Source organism: Hakea prostrata, chromosome 2 (assembly GCF_041222555.1).
Source record: "Hakea prostrata isolate BN-2017 chromosome 2, UWA_Hpros_2, whole genome shotgun sequence".
NCBI lineage: Eukaryota > Viridiplantae > Streptophyta > Magnoliopsida > Proteales > Proteaceae > Hakea > Hakea prostrata.
The window spans coordinates 57,045,308-57,068,180 of NC_142601.1; the positions used below are offsets into that span (position 1 = coordinate 57,045,308).

General features: G+C 37.4%; 1 protein-coding gene across 3 annotated transcripts; it reads left to right on the forward strand.

The window, feature by feature from the left end:
• The first annotated feature begins 2,317 nt into the window (after positions 1 to 2,317).
• Positions 2,318 to 22,654, forward strand: LOC149025138 (Pentatricopeptide repeat (PPR) superfamily protein). 3 transcript variants are annotated; one of them, XM_089145362.1, is made up of 3 exons: positions 2,318 to 5,659; positions 8,468 to 8,632; positions 21,949 to 22,654. In XM_089145362.1, the coding sequence occupies exon 1, from the start codon at positions 2,616 to 2,618 to the stop codon at positions 5,346 to 5,348; it is 2,733 nt and encodes a 910-aa protein (XP_089001488.1). In that variant the 5' UTR covers positions 2,318 to 2,615; the 3' UTR covers positions 5,349 to 5,659; positions 8,468 to 8,632; positions 21,949 to 22,654. The 3 variants fall into 3 exon arrangements, with proteins under 3 accessions (XP_089001488.1, XP_089001487.1, XP_089001486.1); XM_089145361.1 differs by having other exon boundaries at positions 2,516 to 5,659; positions 8,476 to 8,632; XM_089145360.1 differs by lacking the exon at positions 21,949 to 22,654 and having other exon boundaries at positions 2,516 to 5,659; positions 8,468 to 9,432.
• Positions 22,655 to 22,873: the final 219 nt, after the last annotated feature.

Genomic DNA, 22,873 nt, shown 5'->3' on the forward strand with positions numbered 1-22,873 from the left:
TATACATTTCCATATTAAATGAATTCTTCAATTTACAATATTAATAATTAATATATATATTCTATACATCAACCATTAATCATAACAATTTATCATTTCATACCAAAATATCTTATTGTACAAGAATCATATAGTTTTTTTTTTTTTTTTGTAAGATTATATACTTTAATATTCTATATCATAAAATATACTATAATATTTTTATTTGAGTTTTTTGCATGGCGCATCCTTAAGGGGGCTCAAATTCGTGATTGTTACCCTTAAGGACCATATATTTCAAGGCATCTATTTTCAATAAATTGAAATATTCCAAGTTACGCCCTTAACAATCAAGCCCTTTGATCGTGCTATTTATACTCTTGTGTTGTGTATAAAATGACTTTTATACCCTCATGTTGTAAAGACCATACTACCTCTCAGTTAAGTGACTCAACCATAGGGTGAAGGATTTCTCTCTTCACCCATCTTTTTTCTCCTCTTTACTTTTTTTTTTTTTCTCTACAAGTAGAGAAACCCCACTAGGAAGGGTCTCGAGGGATCTACCAATGAAGGTTTGCAATTTCATACATGAAGGAATAATGTTGAATTTGAAGTTTCAGCAACTTAATTGGGTTATGGAAATCAAGGTCACGGCTTCACTTGAGTTTATGACCATGCGAGAGTTTGAGAGGATGGGTCGATCAAAATGAAAATGATGACGGAAGATGAGAAAGAAGATGAAAGATCGGGGACCATTCACTTTACAAATAAAGAACAACAGGTTGAATATACAAAATGCAAATGCAACAGCATTCTTAAGATTTAAGAATGTGCAGAAAATGTAAATTATTTACAAATACATTACATGCTCTTCATAAGAAAGAGTTTATCTTGGGCAACGTGGGCCACTTCTATATATCATGCCATTCCTCAATTTGTAGTTCCTCCCACCAGAGGCGGAACCAGGATTCAATAGTGTGGGGGAGGCGAATAATAAAAGTTCAGATTGGGGAAGCACCAATGCTTTTTCGCCACATATATTGTGTAAGCCCTTCTAAAACCCATTAGGGTACCCCTACATATATTTTGTGAGGCCCACATATATTTGACAACAATAGATAAATTATTAATAATGTTTTTTTTATAACAAAATATAAGTAAATTAAAGTATCAATTAAAAAAAAATACACGTGACTTTAACCCTAATAAATTTAGGTAAGACATGCAAACCAATGGTAATTAGAAATTTAGGTAAAAATGCAAACCAATGTTAGTTTAGTTACCTTACAATTATAGACATTTAATTTACAATATAAAATCAAATAATAAAAATTGCAAAAGAAATACAAAAATAAAGAATATAAAATCAAATAAATAATAACATAAAAAATAAGTAAAAGAAAAAAAAAAAAAAAAAAGTTGAAAAAGAGAAAGATAACCTCATTGTGCATAAGATTTTTTTTTCAAATTTTCCTTAATCCGCATTTATAGAATAAATAAAAAGAAATAAATTGAAGAGAATAAATCGAAGAAAAGAGGAGAGGGAAAAGAGGAGATATGCAATAATAAATAGGGGTTGATGAGTTAATTTCCATTAGAAATGACATTTTAAATATTTAATAATATATATTTTTCAAAAATTTCCCTTAACCCACATTTATAAAATGAGAATATATAGGAAGAAAAGATGTGAGAGAGAAGAGAGAGGAGAATTATTAGGAATTGAGGAGTTAGTTTCCATTAGAAATGACTTTTTCAAAAATTTCCCTTAATCCACGTTTATAGAAGGAGAATAAATAGAAAGAAAAGATATGAGAGAGAAGAGAGGGAGAATAAATAAGTATTGATGATTTATTTTTTAAATAGGGATGACATTTATACTCAATTATTTATATCCATTATTATATATATACTCTACACCATTTTACATTTTCTACCCCAATTATTATATATTTACTCTACATCATTTTACATTTTTTACCCCAATTATTATTTCAAATCCCATTTTGATTTTGTGGGCATCAGACATCAGGCTTAGCAAGACCGTAATGTACGTGAAGCTTCACTAAAACCGGGAGTCGGGTATAGACAGGGCCCGTACCGATTCAGTGTCTATCCGACCAGGTACAGGCCAAAAAACCAGAAGGTCTGACTCGAACGAACCAAACCAACCGCTGACACCCCTACTTCACCAATTTGCCAACGGAACCCAAGACTGTAATAATATTCTTTATCTCGTCCACCCTGCTGAAAGGCAGACGACGGCAATGGCATCGCCGCTGTTCACGAACTGACGAGGACGAGAGCAGTGACATTTGCTTTAAGCTCCTGTTATACTTCTCACATCCAATCTCACAATCTTTAGGTTCTTTTTTTTCTTCTCTGGCTATTATTTGATCGATCTTTACTTCTGTAGTCTTCAGATTTGTATTGGCTTGGTGCTGCTGACAACGACGATCTTTATTTGGATTTGTTCTATATCGGATTGGTCCCATATCTCATCTCTTAGGGTTCATTTCGGCACTGTCCAGTCACCGTGCTTCTTTTTGTATATTTGGAATGGGAGACAACTCGAGCTATTCAAAACCCTGACACAGATTCGTGCATGGATTCCTCACCAGATTGGTTGCCCCAAGATGAGAAGATTGACACCCATTGTTGAATCAGGTCAGTTCGTTGTCATTCTTCTAAGTCCATTTTCAAAACTATCCGTGTCGAGAATCGCTTCGCTTCCCGAGTCTTTACCTCTAGAGAGCGAACCATTCGATTTGACTACCCAAATTTCCGCAATCATCTCTCGCTCCGGCTGGCAGAAGAACCCTTCACTGAAGAAATTAGCTCCATCTTTGACTTCATTCCATGTCTCTAGGCTCTTCAATCTTAGCCTAGATGCCAAAACTGCCTTAGATTTCTTCAACTGGATCGGGCAAAGGCCGGGTTATAAACACGACATTCAGTGTTATTCAGCTCTCCTCAATATCCTCATTCGTGCTCGATTCTTGGGCGTTGCTGAAAAGATTAGAATTTTGATGATCAAGAAATGCGATTCGGAAGAAGAAATGCGATTCGCTTTGGACGTGACTAAGATGATGAACCGAGATGGTGAACTCAAATTCAAGCTCACCCTTAGATGCTATAATACTTTGTTAATGTCTTTAGCGAGATTCGTCATGATTGATGAAATGAAGGTAGTTTACTCGGAGATTTTGGATGATAAGATACCCCCGAACATATACACCTTCAATACAATGATCAATGCGTACTGTAAATTGGGGAATTTAATCGAGGCCGGTTTGTATGTAAGCAAGATATCTCAGGCTGGGCTGAGCCCCGATACTTTCACTTATACTTCTCTGATATTAGGACACTGCCGGAATAAGGATTTAGATGGTGCTGTGAGGGTTTTCCAGCTTATGCCGCATAAAGGTTGTCGAAGGAATGAGGTTTCTTACACCGTACTTATTCATGGATTCTGTGAAGCTTCACGGATTGATGAAGCATTGAAGCTTTTCTCTCAGATGGCAGATGACAACTGTAGACCAACTGTCCGCACTTATACGGTTCTTATTTCTGCTCTTTGTCAGTTGGGTAGGAGCTCTGAAGCATTTGTTTTATTTAAAGAGATGTCAGAGAAAGGTTGTGAACCTAATGTCCATACGTATACCGTGCTCATTGATAGCTTGTGCAAAGAAAGCAAGCTTGACGATGCACTTGGGATGTTAAATGAGATGTCTGAGAAAAAATTGGTTCCTAATGTGGTAACCTATAATGCTTTGGTTGATGGATATTGTAAGGAGGGGAAGATGGATGCTGCCTTTGAGATGTTGGATATGATGGAATCAAAAGGTTGTAAGCCCAATACTCGTACATATAATGAGTTGATATGTGGACTCTGTAAAGAGAAAAAGGTTCACGAGGCAATGGCATTATTCAGCAAGATGGTTGCGCTTGGCCTCTCCCCAAGTCTTGTCACATATAATTCTTTGATCCAAGGGCAATGTAAGGTTGGACATGTACACAGTGGGTTTAGGTTGCTCTGTTTGATGAGGGATAATGGTTTAGTCCCTGATTTATGGACGTACTCAATGTTGATAGACACCCTTTGCAAAGAAGGGAATGTAGATGAGGCTCACAGTCTACTTGATTCTCTAATAGAGAAAGGTATAAAACTGAATCAAGTGATCTATACTGCTTTGATAGATGGATACTGCAAAGTAGGAAAGATTGACGGAGCTCAATCTCTGCTAGAAAAAATGCTTATGGAGAGTTGCTTGCCAAATTCACATACTTACAATGTACTGATAGATGGGTTGTGCAAAGAAAACAAAATGGATGAAGCATATCAGTTATTAGACAAGATGGTGGAGATAGGGGTGAAGCCTACAGTTGTTACATTTACTATTCTCATCGATGCGATGTTGAAAGAAGGTGACTGTGACCATGCTCATACGGTTTTCAAGCGGATGCTTTTCTTGGAATGTCAGCCTGATGTTTGTACTTATACTGCATTTATCCGCACATACTGTCTTCAAGGAAAATTAGACGAAGCAGAAGATCTGATGGTTGAAATGAGTACTAAAGGTATCCTTCCAGATTCTGTGACTTATACTGCACTGATAGATGGATATGGAAGATTGGGATCCCTAGATTGTGCTTTTGATATTCTCAAGCGCATGCTTGATGAAGGGTGTGAGCCTTTGAGGATTACGTATTCCATTTTAATCAGGCATCTCATGAATGAAAAATGTGTTCAGGTAAATGGCAACAAGGCTAGCCTTCACTCAATATTAAGTGACAACTCTCTTGATACCACCAATGAATGGAAGATAGTACAGTATGAAACAATTATGAAGCTTCTGAAAAAGATGGATGAACATGGTTGCACTCCTAATGTTGGCACTTTTCATGCCCTCATTATGGGACTTTGTGGAGAGGACCGGTTGGAAGAAGCTCAGAATTTGGTTGACTATATGCAGGAAAGAACATTATTTCCCAGCATTGATATTTATACCTCTATTCTCAATTGTTTGTGCAAGCTGGACATGTGTGAGGAAGCGTTGAAGCTGGTGGATACAATGGTGGAATGTGGTTATCTACCACACTTAGATTCTTATAAGCTACTTCTTTGTAGGCTTTGTGAGAAAGGGGATGTTGAGCAGGTTAAACTAGTCTTCTGTACTGTGCTTCGGTGCAGGTATAATTACGATGAAGTAGCTTGGAAAGTTCTGATTGATGGTTTACTTAAGATGGGCCATGTGGATAGATGCTCTGAGCTATTGGACGTAATGGAAGAGGCGGACTGTAGACCTAGTTCTCAAACATATTCAATGTTGATTGAGGGGCTTCCAGATGGAAAGGATGGGGCATAAGCTGCTTCTTGTTTTCCGACGTAGTTGCTTAAATTGTTTACGGACACTTGTTTTCCCTCTGTTTTTTGCAAATTAAAGATGGAGGTGAAATAATAAACTTGGAAGCTCTGGTTGTTTTGCACAGATACCTATGATGAAGGTTGGCTTTCTTGGTTTGTTAAAGAAGATGGTTTGACATGTCAACATAATGGGCACTTGGTTGATGCTGTAAGGAAAACACTTCCCAACCTTTCACTTTTCTTGGAGGTTGAGAGGGTTGATTGTCACAGCTGCACCTGAATAACAAAATTTTTGTATTCAACAGGTGGAAAGTAAGTTTGCATTTTCAAACCATGCTCCACTCATTTTTAAAGCTTCTTTTATCATTTTCAACTGGATCACTTTTGCTGTAAGTTTGCTCTTTGGACCGTGTGCTCTACAAGATGGATCTCTTTGATTATGCTTGGTCTAATTAAATCTATATTATGGTTCTCAATTTATGATTATGCAATACTTCAGTATCCTTTTTTCTCCCTTCATATCATAGCAATCAAGAATCTCCTTGGTTGTCTTGAGTGCTTAGGTGGATTCTTTGTTGTCTTGTTGGTGTTGACTTGCTTTTTGGATCCTCTCAGCACGATGGTCACCTTGCTGCTTTGATAACTGTGACACATATATCCATTGCTTACAAGTTACCACATTGGATAAATAATGGATTCGATATAACTTCATCACTGATTTCAGAATCCTATCCATAGCAGAATTAAAAGGGCTGACACCACAACAGTGAACACCACATATAAACTTCAAATTGACCCTGAGCTCAGGTTACATGTAGGTAATTAGTAGTACATCAATCCCTCAATGTAGGATGGAAACTCAACAGTTGGATCCAAAGTGGTTAACAATGACTGAAGTGGAAGCTCATTCTTGGAACTAGAAGCAACATTGTATCTCCACACCAACATGGAAAAAGACACCCAAACAGGGACATGATAATCGTCCCATCAAAGTTGAACACCAATTCAACCCATGACCAGATACTTCAAATCAGCAGTACATTAACTTGCAAAAATTAGCCAACCTAGGTCTATAACTATCAGTACACTTCAATCCGTAGTGTAAAATGCCTGAATGTTCCATAACTTCCACCACCAAGGCTGGTAGGACTAGCAGCAAGCAAGCACAAGAAAACACTTCAATAGGATGGTTTGATATAGGAGAGCCGATATTGTATTTTTACTGGCCTGTAAAGGTAGAAATAGAAACTGTGGTCTTGTATAAACGATGGTTATGCAATGACTGATTGACAGCATCAGCATATAAGATGGCTTCAACAGTCTTCAATTGATGACAAAAATTTGGCCGAAACTTTTACAGTTGTACCACAAATTGGGTTAAGGACTGGGCTTGATGGGGCTGCTTCTGGACATATCTTCACTTCCTCCTATCCATATCAAACATAAATTTAGTTGGAAAACATCCTGGATTTCATGAAAAATAATTACTGATTTTCATCTTTGGTGTACGAGTATAAAGAGAAGCATTTGACCTTCCTCTGACCCTGCAAAATGCAGGAGCCTTGTGCACTTTTTTTTTTGGGTGATTAAATAATATATTAAAGCAAAGCAAGAAGCGAGAAACAAATGGTACAAGAGAAGGGGGGGAGAAACAGCCCCTAATTAGGGGGCTGGAAAGCAGAGCTAAGACCCCAGGAGACAACAATGAGTCTGTTCCTTGGGGTGTCAGCAACCAGGGGTGGGGAGTAGAGAGGAGCCTAATAGATACATCAAATTGAATGGCATTCCAAATCGTGTCTAGAGAGCGGGATTTGGAAGTCCATCGCCTAAGATTATGCTCCCACCAAATGTGGTGAACCTTGTGCACTTGGTATGACCTTTTTAACATGCAAAGAAGGCTTCAATCATTTGGGAAATTGGTGAAGCTGTGGTTTCCTTCTAGAATACTTTAATGCTTGTGGCACTGCTGTGGGAATTGAATTCATCTATTGGTAGTAGAGAAATCACGTACGACAAGTCCGATTTCCTATCTTAGGCAAATGTTGTTCCCTCATCTTATCTCATATGGGCCTATATGTTAGGTATTGTGTAAACTGTAGGGAATTTCATTATTTTGTATTGTCTGAACTTGGTTTGGTCAGGTGGTGTTGTATGAAAACTTGATTTTACCTTCTCTTTAACAAATTATTAGTAGTTATAATAATAGGAATTTTATTTATTAAACAGATAGATCTGAGAAAGGTAAAATTGTTGTCAATTTTGAAGTAGTGACTGGATTAGCTAGATTGGCATATCATGGCACAGCTTAAAGGTATGATGGTGGAGAACTGTTCCAGATTCTGAAGGAAAGGCGACATATTTGAGATTGCAACTTGATGAATGCTTCTAGGCAAGTGGGGTTGATGAATTATGGGCTGACAGCATATTAAGTGCTTTGGTTTATGGGCTTAGGATATGAATCATTGATGAACTAGAGTTTTGATTGAAGTTAGAGGATGAGAGAAAACATGTATGGAGAGCAATAGGAGATTTCAGATGCAAGATGGAAGGTTAATGAAGGAGTTTGGTAGAGTAGGCTGGAAAGGGTTCATCTGCAGGGGAAAAAACATAACTTCATCATGGAGCACACAAATTGTGTAAAACTTGAAACCAGAGATGATAAAGTAAAGGATCTGGAATTGCTTCTCTCAAGATACACAGAGTTTTGCTGGACTTTGAACGGGTTTCTTTAGGAGAATCTCAAAATGAAAGATAGCCTGACAAGACATCACAAAAAGATAGCTTGACAATAAAGTAGTCTCCTTTCAAAATGCTGGAACAATGCATATATGGCTCTAATTTTCTGATTGTGTGCTCAATTAGATTCTTCTGTTGATTGGAACCCCCCATATATATATATATATATATATATAGAGAGAGAGAGAGAGAGAGAGAGAGAGAGAGAGAGTTTACCTATGTGTTTGTCTGTCATCTTTCTTTTCTGTGAGAGGAGGTTGTAGGCTTGTAGCAATGCCAAGATTCATGGTCTCTTATTAACCCCCCCCCCCCAAAAAAAAAAAAAAAAAAAAAAGAGAAATGTTCTTCTGCTGCCTATGTATTCCCTAATAATTTCTTTTACAGCTTTACAGGTTGTAGATGAATGAATCCATGCCCTGTGAGCCGGATGCCATCAGTCTACAATTTTCCCTGGTGTCAGAGACTAAAGACATGCTTGTATATATCAAGTCCTGCAGATCTTAATAATTCATTGAACCACCAGTACAACCTGGTTGCAGCTGAATATAGGTAAACTGAGCTTTATTTGTGATGGTTCTTTCTTATTATGTTGTCACTTGTGAACTTTCATAATTTTGTACGAATGCCAATGGTAACATGATTAATGCAGTTTGCTGTTTTGAAGTAGCTCTGGCCCCAAATTGTTTCAGTGTGTTTTGAAGTTTTGTCTCATTATCATGCCAAGTTTAAGGGATGTGGCAAAAGCAGCCTTTCAGACCTTGTAAGCTGCTTTACTGCTCAAGGGGGTTGCTGAGCACTGAGAAATTGCAGTCTAGGAAAATGCATAAAATCCATGGTCACAGGAAAAGTGTTATAAGAGAAAAAAGATAGATCTGGTTAGGCTAAATTCTGATTGAGTGGTCAAACAAGGATGGAGATAAATGCTGCAAACTTTGAGAGAAATTTGAATGTTAGATTTAGAGATGTGGAAAATTCCACTTTATTAGTTTACCCAGACTCAGACCAAAAAAAGAAATCAGAAACCACAGTTAGTAACTACCAAATTAGTAACTCAAATTTAGAAACTTAGAAATCTGGAAAGTAAGCTGAGATGCATTTAGAAACTTGAAGCAGATTTTAGAAATCAATGGCAATGTAAGATTCAGAAGCTGAAATAATAATGGAAAGCACGCAGGGTCAAGTAAAAGGTAGAACCAAAGCATGCATAGGAATATAGGATAAGAGGAGAAGTTCAGATTTGACCTGTTACAGTTGGAGAAATTGGAAGATAGACAAGAGAGGGTATCAATCAGGAATGCACCTGATTAACTTGCTGGTCTCACTGCCAAAAAACCTACTATTGAATGGAAGTAACCAAAAAACCTACTATTGAATGGAACAAAAAACCTACTATTGAATGGAAGTAACGCTAGAATTCCACAAGAGTAAGCATTAGATCCACAGATTGGAGTAGCTGCCACAGCCTTTCTGCATTCATATATTCATTGGTAGGGCTGTAGTCCTGCAGACTCTTGTATAGAATAGAGCTAAATAGACTCAAACTCAAACGAGGAAAGAAATAAACAAAACACATTCTGGAAAATTCCCATTACGAGGCTGGTTTGGTAGTTTTCCAGCACAACTATGATTTTGAAAAGGTAACTAAGTTGTAGGATAAAAGATTCAGATTGGACTGAATTTCTATAGATCTAATCCAAATTGACTAGTAACAGTTGATAGCATTTAAAGAAAGAAAAATAAATTTGAAAAAGAACCTAAATGAACAGTAACATTGGCTGTCATGTCATGCCTAAGGCTTTGTTAGGATGTTGAAAAAATAAATAAAGGAAAAAAAAAATAAATAATATTGAGTTTCAGGAGAGAGAGAAATCAATGAGTGCATCATTTTGATTTTGCCGTATCCTAAGTGGCTGCCATAAATTGCAGCAGTTGTGATGTCTAGCCATTTTTTAAAAGCGGTTTTCTTCTACCAACATAGTTGGAAATCTGCTTCACTTCTGTATGAGGTGGATGACATCGACATTTGACAAGGAAGTTCCACTGGCAGTGGTGGCTAATATGTTTGTTTGGCCTGTATCTTCCTTTTCAACTTCCTTGTGTCTAGAACCCTGTCATTGCATGCTTCAATGCTTGTTGATGTTGACAATTGTAACATAACTTCTACATCCATTCAGTCTTACTTTTCTTAAAAGAAAAACTCAGTAGTAAAGTGGCAGATTTAAACATTTGAGCTTTTGGTTTGACCATATTTTCTGTTTCCTTGTTGCTGTCCATTTATTTGAGTTTCCTTTTTCAATTGTCAAAAAGAGGCATTATTTGGTCTGACAGAATGGTGCGGCTATAAAATTTACATTGAATTGGGAATTGGGCAACGTATGGAGCTCTTTTGGCTGTAAGCTGTTTGATTTTGAGTGGGAATTGATAATGTATAGAGCTCTTTTGGCTGCCTAGTAAGCTGCTTGAGTGAAGGTTTCTTGCTCACCAACTTCTCTTTGCTCAGTGAGTCACATGGCAAGCCATTCCTATATTCTTATTTGGGTTAATTTCTCTCCCTGTTATGGGTCTATAATTTCTCTAACTCCCATGCTCAAAGATTTCTTGATTGCCTGAGAAAGGCAAATTTCAGCCTCCCTTTCGCCTGATATATTCAAATCCCTAAATTGTCTCTCTACATCGTTGCCTTATCAGGCTGCCTTTTGCTCTTTCTCTCCCCCCCCCCCATGGCATGCTTTTTCCTGTTCCATTTTGAATAACTTCAAATTCTAAAGTGTTCTCCTCTCCTCTCTCTCTCTCTCTCTCTCTCCTCCCATTAACCCTTTATTTATGCAGTCCCAGGTTTTGCTACCCTTAATTTAGATTGCTATAATGAGGGAGATTTTATGCGCCTATAGCTCTTCATAGCCAACTATGGAAAATCTTAGAATCATATCATAATATTTTATTAGTATCTTTAATCTAAGTAGATCAGATTGTAATATTCTATTACAGGTATTTTTCTTATTGTATTTTTCTATTCTAGGTAGATTACTCATTTATTGCAATCTTCTATTCTAGGTAGATTTCTCATTTATTGTAATCTTCTATTCTAGGTAGATTTCTCATTTATTGTAATCTTCTATTCTAGGTAGATTTCTCATTTATTCTAATATTCTATTCTAGGTAGATTTCTCATTTATTGCAATCTTCTATTCTAGGTAGATTTCTCATTTATTGTAATCTTCTATTCTAGGTAGATTTCTCATTTATTCTAATCTTCTAGGTAGGATATTCTTTCCTATTTCATAGATAGCAGCTGTGTATATATTGATTGTAAAGTTCTGAATAATACACACAAGAATAAAACACTTCAATTCCTATTTCGTCATGGCATCAGAGCCAACCAATCTTGGGATTGCTGTTCAGCTTTCAGGCCTTCATTGCCTTTAATCTCTGGTGTTTCCGCCACACAAAGATTATTCTTCCTTTGGCCTTTATCGCTATTCTTTATTCAGCTCTGTTCTGTTTTTTTTCTTCTTTTTTCCTTACCTGAAAAACAGATTTTTTCTTTCTCCGTCTTTTCTGTCGTTCTACTGCATCTTTGGTTACTGTTTCACATACTATTTTTAAGCACCTACAAAGAGTATGTCAGAACCAAGAGAGGTTACTTCCGGGACTGCATTTGATCAGACAATCAAAAATCTGCAGAATGGAGAATTGCAGAATATTCAATCTGCTTATAGGCTCGATGGAAGAAATTATTTAAAATGGTTTTAACTCATTCGGACCATTCTAAAGGGCAAAGGAAAGATGAGCCACCTGATTGGAGATGGATTGAAACCAGGAGATCCAAAATATGAAGCATGGGACGAAGAAGATTCTATGATTATGGCATGGATGTGGAATTCTATGATTCCAGAAATCAGTGATACATGCATGTTCTTGGCAACTGCCAAAGACAATCTGGGAGGCTATCCAACAGACGTATTCTAAGGCGAGAGATGCGACCCAAGTCTATGAGGTCAAGGTTAAAACAGTAGCAGCCAAACAAGGAAATAAAACAGTTACAGAATATGCCAACCAGCTTAAAGCTTTGTGGCAAGAGTTGGATCATTACCAAGTCATCAAGACGAAGTGCTCTGAGGATGCTGCAGTAGTAAAGCAGTATATTGAGCAAGATAGAGTCTATGATTTTTTGGTTGGGTTAAATCCTGAGTTTGACCAAATAAGGGTTCAGATTCTTGGAAAACCAGATGTGCCGTGTTTCAATGAAGTTGTAGCATTGGTTCGAGGGGAAGAGAGCAGAAGAGGACTGATGTTAGAGCCTACAAGTGTTGATAGTTCAGCAATGGTATCTCAAGGAGGAGAGCATTCAACTCCCACAACCGACAAGGCATTTGCTGCTGAAAGTGGAAAAACTGGGCAATCCAAACAGCAAAACAGAGACAATCTATGGTGTACCTATTGCAAGAAAGCTCGTCACACACGGGAAAGATGTTGGAAAGTTCATGGTAAACCTCCTAGCCGAGAGTGGGGGCACAAAGGAGAGCAAGCTGGAAATAATGGTCAGGCGCATGTTACATTTGCACAGAAACCTGAAGCCACTAATAAAGAGGTTGCTAGCCTTAATCAGGAGGACATAGAACGTATAAAAACTCTTTTGAGCAACCTTAACAAAAAACCAAGTACATGTTCTTTGGCATATTCAGGTGAGTTTCCACTTTCTATTGGATTAAATGTCTTTAGTAATTCTCTTTCAAGCCCCTGGATCATAGATTCAGGTGCAACTGACCACATGACACACTCACCAAATCTTTTCACCACATATTCTCCCTGTCCAAGTAGTAGGAAGATGGCTACTGCTGATGGCTCGTTAACTACTGTGGTTGGAATTGGAAATATTGAGCTCAACTCCTCCCTCACCTTGAAAAATGTCCTACATGTTCCTAGACTATCTACAAATCTCGTTTCTGTGAAGAAACTCACGCAAGATTTAGTAGACTTTCACCATAGTCATTGTGTATTTCAGGACAAGGATTCGGGGAGGACGATTGGACATGCTAGAGAAAGGGATGGACTCTACTACCTTGAGGCACCAAGCCAATCACATGCTACTAATGGTAGTCCTTCTCGAACCAATAAAGAAAAAAATCTGGCTTTACCATCACAGACTTGGACATCCTTCCTTTAGGGTAATTAGTCTTTTGTTTCCTTCTTTGTTTCAAGGCATACATGTTGATGAGTTTCATTGTGATGTGTGTGAGCTTGCTAAACACAAGCGTGTACTACTTCCTTTCAGCAAGAAAAGAAGTTCCATCCCCTTTTATCTCATTTATAGTGATATTTGGGGTCCTTCTAGAGTTCCTAATGTTTCTGGGGCTAGGTGGTTCGTGTCATTCATTGATGATTGCACTCGTGTCTCATGGATTTTTCTACTCAAAAACAAATCCGACGTTAGTTGTGTTCTTCCCAACTTCCATTCCATGGTTAAAAACCAATTTGGAGTTAGTATAAAAAGATTTAGATCTGATAATGCTAGAGACTATTTCAATCAAATTCTAACTCCATTCTTTCAAAAGGAGGGAATTATACATGAGTCATCGTGCGTTGATACCCCACAACAAAACGGAGTAGCTGAACGGAAAAATGTCCACCTTCTTGATGTAACTAGAGCCTCCCTATTCCAACACAATGTGCCTAAGTCATTTTGGGGGGAAGCAATCCTCACAGCAACTCATCTCATAAATTGGCTGCCTTCGAGAGTCTTAGGATTCAAGAGTCCAATGGATGTCCTTTCCCAGTTCCACCCAAACCTACAAACGACAAATAACCTTGTTCCTCGAATTTTTGGGTGTGTTTCATTTGTTCATATTCATGGACCGCATCGGGGTAAATTAGATCCTAGAGCTCTCAAATGTTTATTTATAGGATATTCCTCCACTCAAAAGGGCTATAAGTGCTATCACCCTCCTTCAAAAAGGTTCTATGTTTCCATTGATGTCACTTTTCATAAACCTAAGTCTTATTTTTCCACATCTCATCTTTAGTGGGAGCATTCAATAATGGAAGATAAGAATGGGAATTCCTTACTTGACTTAGAGTTCACTCCCAAATACTTCACTATGTCACCTGAGTCAAACTGTGAACAACCTAAACTTGTGTCAGACTCACCTGTGTCAAACTGTGAACAACATGAACATATGTCAAACTTTGAAATGAAAGAGCCTACTTCTGATATTGAGCATGTGAGATTTGGCAAAGGAAAGGTGTTCTCAAGGAAGAAGAATCTTGTTTCAGAATCAGTGCAAGTTCAAGACTCCAATCCAAATTCTGGAAATGAGGTACAAATGACTAATCCTTCACTACAAACCGAATCTGATGTGCCCACAGATAGTAATGAACTAGACCTTCCTATTGCCATTAGGAAAGGCACTAGAGAATGCACAACGAAACCCATGTACCCTCTTGCCCAATTCTTGTCCTTTAAACATTTTCCCCCATCTCATAGAGCCTTTCTGGTAAGTTTAAACACCATTGCCATTCCTAACAACTTATTTGAGGCTTTATCCAATAAGGAGTGGAAGCAAGCTATGAATGTGGAGATGGAAGCATTAGAAAGCAATGGAACCTAGGAAGTTGTAAGGTTACTAGAAGGGAAGAAACCTGTGGGGTGCAAATGGGTCTATACATTGAAGTATCGAGCAGATGGATCTTTAGAAAGGTACAAAGCAAGGTTGGTAGCCAAGGGCTACACCCAAACTTACGGGATTGACTACCTTGAAACATTTGCTCTAGTTGCAAAAATGAATACTGTCAGAATCTTACTATCCTTGGCGGCAAATTATGGTTGGGACTTGCAACAGTTTGATGTTAAAAATGCATTCTTGCATGGTGAACTAAAGGAAGAAATTTACATGGAGGTTCCACCGGGTTATGAGAATGATTTAGCTACTAATACTGTATGCAAGTTAAAAAAGGCCTTATATGGACTCAAACAATCACCGCGGGCATGGTTTGGCAAATTTACTAAAGTCATGATTAGTATGGGTTACAAGCAAAGTCAAGGAGACCATACATTGTTCATCAAGCACTCATCATCAAGGGGAGTCACGGCACTACTTGTGTATGTTGATGACATTAGTGACAGGAAATGAAGAAAAAGAGAAACAAAATTTGACTCAATGCTTGGCTAAGGAATTTGAGATCAAGGCTTTGGGAAGATTAAAATACTTCCTTGGCATTGAAGTTGCTCACTCTCAACAAGGCATTTTCATCTCTCAACAAAAGTATATCACTGATCTCCTTAAAGAAACAGGAATGGCCGTGTGTAAACTAGCAAGCACTCCAATAGATCCCAACAGTAAACTTGGGAATGCAGAAGAAGATGTTGTTGTGGACCGAGAGATGTATCAAAGACTAGTAGGAAGACTAATCTACTTGTCTCACACAAGGCCCGACATAGCATATGCAATTAGTGTAATCAGCCAATTCATGCATAGTCCAAAGGAAATTCACTTGCATGCAGCTCACCGTGTGCTACAATATTTAAAAGGGACGCCAGGGAGAGGCCTTTTATTTAGAAGGAATAAAGGAATGATACTAGAAGCATACACTGATGCTGATTATGCAGGGTCAGCAGTAGATAGAAGGTCAACCACAGGATATTGCACCTTTCTTGGTGGCAATCTTGTGACATGGAGGAGCAAGAAGCAGAATGTTGTGGCCCGGTCAAGTGCAGAAGCCGAATTTCGTGCAATGGCTCAAGGAATATGTGAATTACTTTGGTTGAAGATTATCTTAGAAGACCTAAAGGTTGAATGGGGTGGACCAATGAGACTCTACTGTGACAACAAATCAGCAATCAGTATAGCACATAACCCTGTTCAACATGACTGAACCAAGCACATTGAGATTGACAGACACTTCATCAAAGAGAAGCTGGATAGCGGACTGATTTGTACGCCGTATGTGTCTACACATAGTCAACTTGCTGATGTACTTACTAAAGGATTGAGCAGCTCAGCCTTTCAAAAATGCATATCCAAGCTGGGAATGGAGAATGCCTATTCACCAGCTTGAGGGGGAGTGTGGAAAATCTTAGAATCATATCATAATATTTTATTAGTATCTTTAATCTAAGTAGATCAGATTGTAATATTCTATTACAGGTATTTTTCTTATTGTATTTTTCTATTCTAGGTAGATTACTCATTTATTCTAATCTTCTATTCTAGACTTCAATTCCTATTTCGTCACCAACAATATAAACTCAACTTGATTAGTTCCAATCCAAATCTGTTTATGGAGGACTGCATGCATGTATTTAAAGTTTTATAAACAAGAAATCAAACGTATTCAAATATCTTTGTCCTATAGCCATACTAACATGAACAAAATAAAATGATAAAAAAAAAATTTCCAACTAATCCAAGAGGTTGATGGGTAATTTAGGGATTTGAAGAGTATCAGGGAAGAAAGAGAGCTACAGGGTTGCTTTTTGGAGGGGAATTAGAAAAGAAATTGTGTTTGGGGGGGGGGGGGGGTTTGGACCAATTGAAATCCAAAAATAGGAGAGTGATGGGAATTAACCTTGCTTAGTTTGGGGAGCTTAAAAACAGTCTTTCCTTGTTACTTGTGTTTTCTACCACATGAACTTTGTTTTTCATTGGCTTAGATGTTACTTGCTCAAATAGTACAGCTTATGTTCCACCTGGCATTCATTTGAAATTGTTGAGAACCCATTGTCTTCCCAAATATAAGATTTTTCTTGGAAATCCTCTACTGTGGATATATCCAGAGGTATTAGTATGTCCACATGATGATGAGAGAGTACACTTTGTTGGAGTGAAAGAGAAAGCTGGAGGACTTGCCCTGTTTTCTGTACTTTGTACTTGGAAGTGAGGATAGCATGTTGACACTTGAGGCTGGCTACATGATTCCATATTTGAAGTTCATTGGTAGAGGTCATCTCTAAACCATTTATTGGTTGATTTTTTTCTTTGTTCTTTGGGTCTTGAGGACAATCCTATATTATTAGAGAGGCCATGTTCATACCATCTTTACTGATTGTCTTAATGTCAGTGAGCTATATCAGCCCAGTCTCTTCTTGATGGAATATTAATTAATTTTAGAAAAATGTGGGAGAGGCAAGTAAGTTTTTTCAGATAAATTAACGTTAGGGGCCAGCATTGAGCTCATCAATCTTTGGATTGGTTGTGGAGGAATTAGGCAGGCTTATAGAGGAAGAGGTTTCACTCAACTCCAGAGAATATTTAGATAGTCAGAAGTCAGAACTACATTGGAATGCTTGAAAGCCATAAAGCTCTATGTAGTTCTGATTGAAAGGCAAGAATCCATGGCCGACCCCATTTAGTTGGGACAAGGCTTATTGTTGTTGTTGTTGTATGGAGGAAGAGGTCTCACTCAGCTCCAGAGAGTATTTAGATAGTCAGAAGTCAGAACTACATTGGCACACTTTAAAGGCTTAAAGCTCTATGTTTAAAATAACCTTGTTTAGGACATACATATGGAATGTACTTGTAGAAGAAAAGAAGTTTAAATGACTGAAGAGCGAGGGGGATTCTGAAAATTTCTGAACATATACCAAGGACAGTGTAGTTTATGTAACCCTATGAAGAAAAATAGGAACCCCCACCCCAAAAAAAGAGTGTATATATATATATATATATATATAAAAAAAAACCCCCCTCTCCCCTCCCCCCCCCCCCCCCCCCCCCCCCCGGGGGGTACGGGGAGAGGGGTTTAAACAAATTGTATATATATATACCAATATATATATATATATATATATATATATATATATATATATATATATATATATGTATTCTGTTTTAATTGTAAACAGGAAAGAAGAATGTAAATTTCTGTTTTAATTGCTAAACAGGTAAAGAAGAACCCTTGATGAATTATTGCCACTCCAAACAATAAATAATGTCAAATCCAGTCAAGACATTTTCTGTTAACATGGATATGACTTACCTGGTTTGGGTTTAGCACAAGGATATGACTCACCTAGAACACTTCTGTATATTGCCCACCAAGATACAGCTGTATCACGATTGTGATGCCGGTGTGTTTTGTTGTCAAAACTGATATGAACCAGCTGTATCAGGCCAGATTTTTGCCTCCTAAGAGACAGATACTTATAAGGGCCAATATAGGGTGCAAATCAATTCAGCTGCCTCATCTGGTACCAGTGGTCTAACAACAGGCTGGAATCAGTTTCAGGTCGTCCTTAATCTATCATGCTTTTGTATTTTGATTTGGTATTTCCTTGTTGGTACTGAATCTGGATTTCTTCTCACTTAGTTCTGTCTGTTGTTTCTTCTATTGATCTCATTTTTTATTTTCTATCTTTTAAATCTATTAGTTGCTATTTTGATTGCTAATAATTCTGGCAACTTGCTATTTTATGAGTTTCTAGGTCATGGGTGCTATGTGGGAAGTTAATTATTTGTTTGAATTTTAGGTTCCTAGTATCTATTATCATGGATTACATGAATGATGCAGTTTGGCTTTCCAAACTAGCCTCAGTTTTGGGGATTCCTCCATAAAACAGCACTAAAAACTGTGGGCAGAGTATAGGGTGTTTTAATTTGAATTAGTCTTTTATTTAAGATCATGTTTGTAGTCATTTCAACTGATTTCTAGAGTTACTGATCAAGTTAACAGTAACCCTAGTCTTTTTTTGAGCTAGTTTGAGTTTGAATGCTATTGCTCTGTTCAGTATGCAGGAGAGGTTTATTTTTCATTCTTGGATGATAAAACAACTATTTTTAGCATCCAAGAATGCAAAATTAAGCTAGAACTTATTCTAATAATGCCTACCACACACAAGTTATGTCAGCTACAGTGGCTATAGATATAGATTTAATTGCTCAGTTGAGCCCATAATATGATGATAGAGTTCATTTTGAGTATTACTTACCTTTGTGAGAATTATTTAATCCCCCCATCCCCTTCATCGAATTCTTCAATCTCCCCAATCTGCCATATTCGAGTCTCTTGAAGCTTTCTTGCTAACTCAGCATTTGGTTTAGATACATCTGAGGACGTGGTTTTTCTAAGAACATTCTATGAATTTATTCATTGAGAGTCATGCTAAATTGCTAATACCATTTGGTTACTTTAATTCTGTCACATGATTGTTCCTGAAAACTGTTTGGTTACCTTAAGTCAATTCATTCTGAATAGCCAATTGGTTTCCCTAATTGACATAAATAGGTAATAGTTAAAAATTAAATATAGTTATCTCTTTTGCAACTTATCTCAGTATGTATGATTAAAAAAATATTGTTATACAATTTGAGCCAATATATAGGCAATTTTAAATTGTCTGTTTTTTTACTTAATTATCTTTTAAGAAAACTAAATTTATGCTAACGAGATGTTAGATTTGATTCATCCAATATCCCACCCCTTCCCCAAGGGGGGAGAGGGGGAAAAAAGAAGGAAGAAAAATGTACCGGAAGACATAATTAGCATAGCTAAATGTAACCCTTCATAACCATAGGAAACTCGTCTACATGATTGAAACTCCATCAATATGATGTGTGTTACATTTTCCTTCACAGACAATCTATGATAACTTGACAAATGATTATGTCATACTGAGCGTGTGAAATACTAATAGCGTGAAATCTTAACATGGACCAAAGCATCTAATCTAGAAACGTAGAGGACTACAATAACAAACTCCACCACATGCAATCCAATTGCCATAAACAATTCTAAGCAGGCACTCCCAACACAGTTGTATTAACAGTTCCTTCCCCAACTGTGACAAGTTAATCTGACTAGACCAGATGAAACCAGCTCAATTGGAAATGCTCCCGCTAGTTGGTGAAGGTTGGAGAATTGAATCAGCCATTAAAGTTTGAGTGTTTTCACTAGAAGAATGCCACAAACCCTAGACTAGCAAAAGATGAAACCCATACTCAAGGAAACAACCTTACTCGTCCTCAATTTTTTGCTCTGACTGATTCCAACTTTTCTGGGATTTAGGGTAGTTGACAATGATTCCAAACAAAATAGAAGTTTCAGCATTAGGGATTTCAGGAATAAAACGATCAGGGGCTTTTTGTTGCCATTAAGAGCAATGGAAATTTGTTGCCTATCTAGAGTATGTAATTTAGGGGTGTTGTGCCCCACCAAGTAAAAGAAAACAACATTAGAAAATCACAGATTTCATTCTTATTGCTGTTGAGGTCGACATCTAGGGAAAACAAAGAGTGGTGCTCCTCCTCCTTTTCTTGAGCTGTTTAGGTTGGGTGATCGTCTGGAGATGGAAGTGAAAGAGGTTGGATGAAGACAACGTGTGTTGGTAGTGTAGGAGCAATGGGCACATGCGAGAGTAACACCCTCTGTTAGATCCCTCTTCCTCTTGCTGCTCCTCTTTAGGGCTTTCCTCTTCATCAGCTCCAAGTTTTCTCCATCCGATCTCCTTCTGAGGCACTCTTCCCCTGTCCTTTCTGTCACCAACGAGAATCTTTGGGAGACAGAGTACGACTCCATGTGAAGTTCAAATTGGATGGTTCTTCTCTCTTTTAATTGTTTAAGAATCATGATTCTCTAGGTAGACACCTATTGAGGTGCTGTCACCAAGGAATCATGATTTTTACAGATCATGTGTAAATAAGAATTGGGATGATTCTGAAAACAATCTGATTTTTCGAAACCAAACAGCTTCTTAATTTGAGAATCATGATTCTTGAGAATTACATTCCAAGAATCACCAAACTAGATGCTGTACTTAATTTGAGAATCATGATTCTTGAGCATTACATTCCAAGAATCACCAAACTAGATGCAGTACTTAATTTGAGAATCATGATTCTTGAGAATTATGTTCCAAGAATCACCAAACTAGATGCAATATGATGTACGAAATTTTCTGCAAGCTGAAATTTATATTCATAATGAAATCAACAGTTCAACAATAATCAGCAAGTTGAATTATTCCTCGGCCACTTTTCTTCTCATCCTCCCAACATCAACCCTAAGTCTTGTTTTGGTTTCTTCAATTTTTCCATTATTAAATTGTGTTCAGACGATTCCAGCCATCCAAGAAACCCCAATTTTGATCAAATACTCACCTGCAAGCTTGGAATTCTCGATCCTATTTGCAGCCCACATCGCCCATCAAAACCCTACCAAACCCACCCCCCACCCCAAAAAAAATTGTTAGTTTCTTACTGGGGAGCCCTAAATCCTGCCTAGAGTAACCAGCCATTAGAAAGCTTCCATATTCGATTGAATAATCCATTTGCCCTTGGAGGACTCGTCTGATTAGCATCCTCATCTGACTATGAGAAAATGAAACCCTAGATTTTTTTCATCCCTTACTTTCTCAGATCCATACACTAACCCTGATTTGCTGATATTTCAATTTCAGCAATAATTTAGCATCAATGAAAGGCTAAATATTTAGTGATAGATTTTCCCCTGCATCAACATTGCCTAACTGACCTACCTGGACTTACCAGTTCATCAGAGATCCCGGATATTGGCTCCAAGTTGGATCCTTTTTCAGCCTAGGAGTACAACAAAGTATTCTAACTAAAACCCCTTGATGAGTAGAATAATCCGTAGGATGTAGTAGCAATTTGCATACAACTTATGGGATTAAAATCATGTGGGTCCCTTCCTTCCATGGAATTTTAGATGCTCATCGTGCTTTGATGAAACTATGAAGTTTGATTTCTACCGAATACTTGGAATTTGTTGCATAAATGGGGGATCCAATTGAAAATGTTGCTGCTCGGATCTATTGTGGAGCTTTAACCAGTTTATTTCTTAATTCTCTCCTTTAGTTGCAGATGAGGTATGTGGCTCAAATAAGAACTCACTGATCATTCATTCTACTGCAGGTAGGGAAAATTTGACACTGAAACAGGAAAGATGCAGGGTTTAAATGCTAGGGTATATGTATTTGCCCCTCTTCTACAACCTCATGAGAAGAACATACCTATTTTTGGGGGAATTACAAAGATTGCTGTTTATCCCACACTCACCTATAAAAAATCTATTGTTCATTTAGTATTTTCTTAAATGTTCAAATTTATGTAGTTTGATTTTCTTTCCAAATGAAATATAATTGCTAAGATTTGTGCACGCTTTGGAATCACCCTCCCTTTTTTGGTTGATGACCGAAAAAATATAATTACTAAAGTTCAACAGCATCGGAATCAGGGAGCATGGATCGAGCACAAAGAATACAATTTCTAAGATTTGTGTGCGCTTGGTTTGATATATATCGTTCCACCCGTCATTGGTTTTGGTTCTGTTGCAGTGGTCATTTAACCAGGTAACAAAACCTTCCCTTTGCTCTTGATTATAGGGGAGTTGTGAGATTAATCCAACCGTTTTTTTGGAATAGTTTAAATATATGAATTGATCATAGTATTATTGGCTTCACCACCAAAGGTTGGTTCAGAATCACCAATACATTTTTTGAAGAGATCATGGGTTTGGTTCTTTCTGATGGTGTATGTAATAGTTTCTCTTTCCTTTAACCCAAAAAAAGAACCCAGAATTTGCTTCCATTGATTCTGGTTTTATGATGTGGAACAGAAGTAGCCCATATATATATATATATTGCTTAATCAATTATCTAATGATTTGCATTATACATCGTAGTCGCTTTTTGATCATTAAATGAATACGTCAATGGCATAATTTTGTAGGCACTTCTCCATTTTTGTTTGATGAGGCATTATACTCTTGTCACTTTCAAATCTGTATACCCAAGATAATTATTTTGAAAAGCTCTCTTCCATCAAATTTCACTGTCTC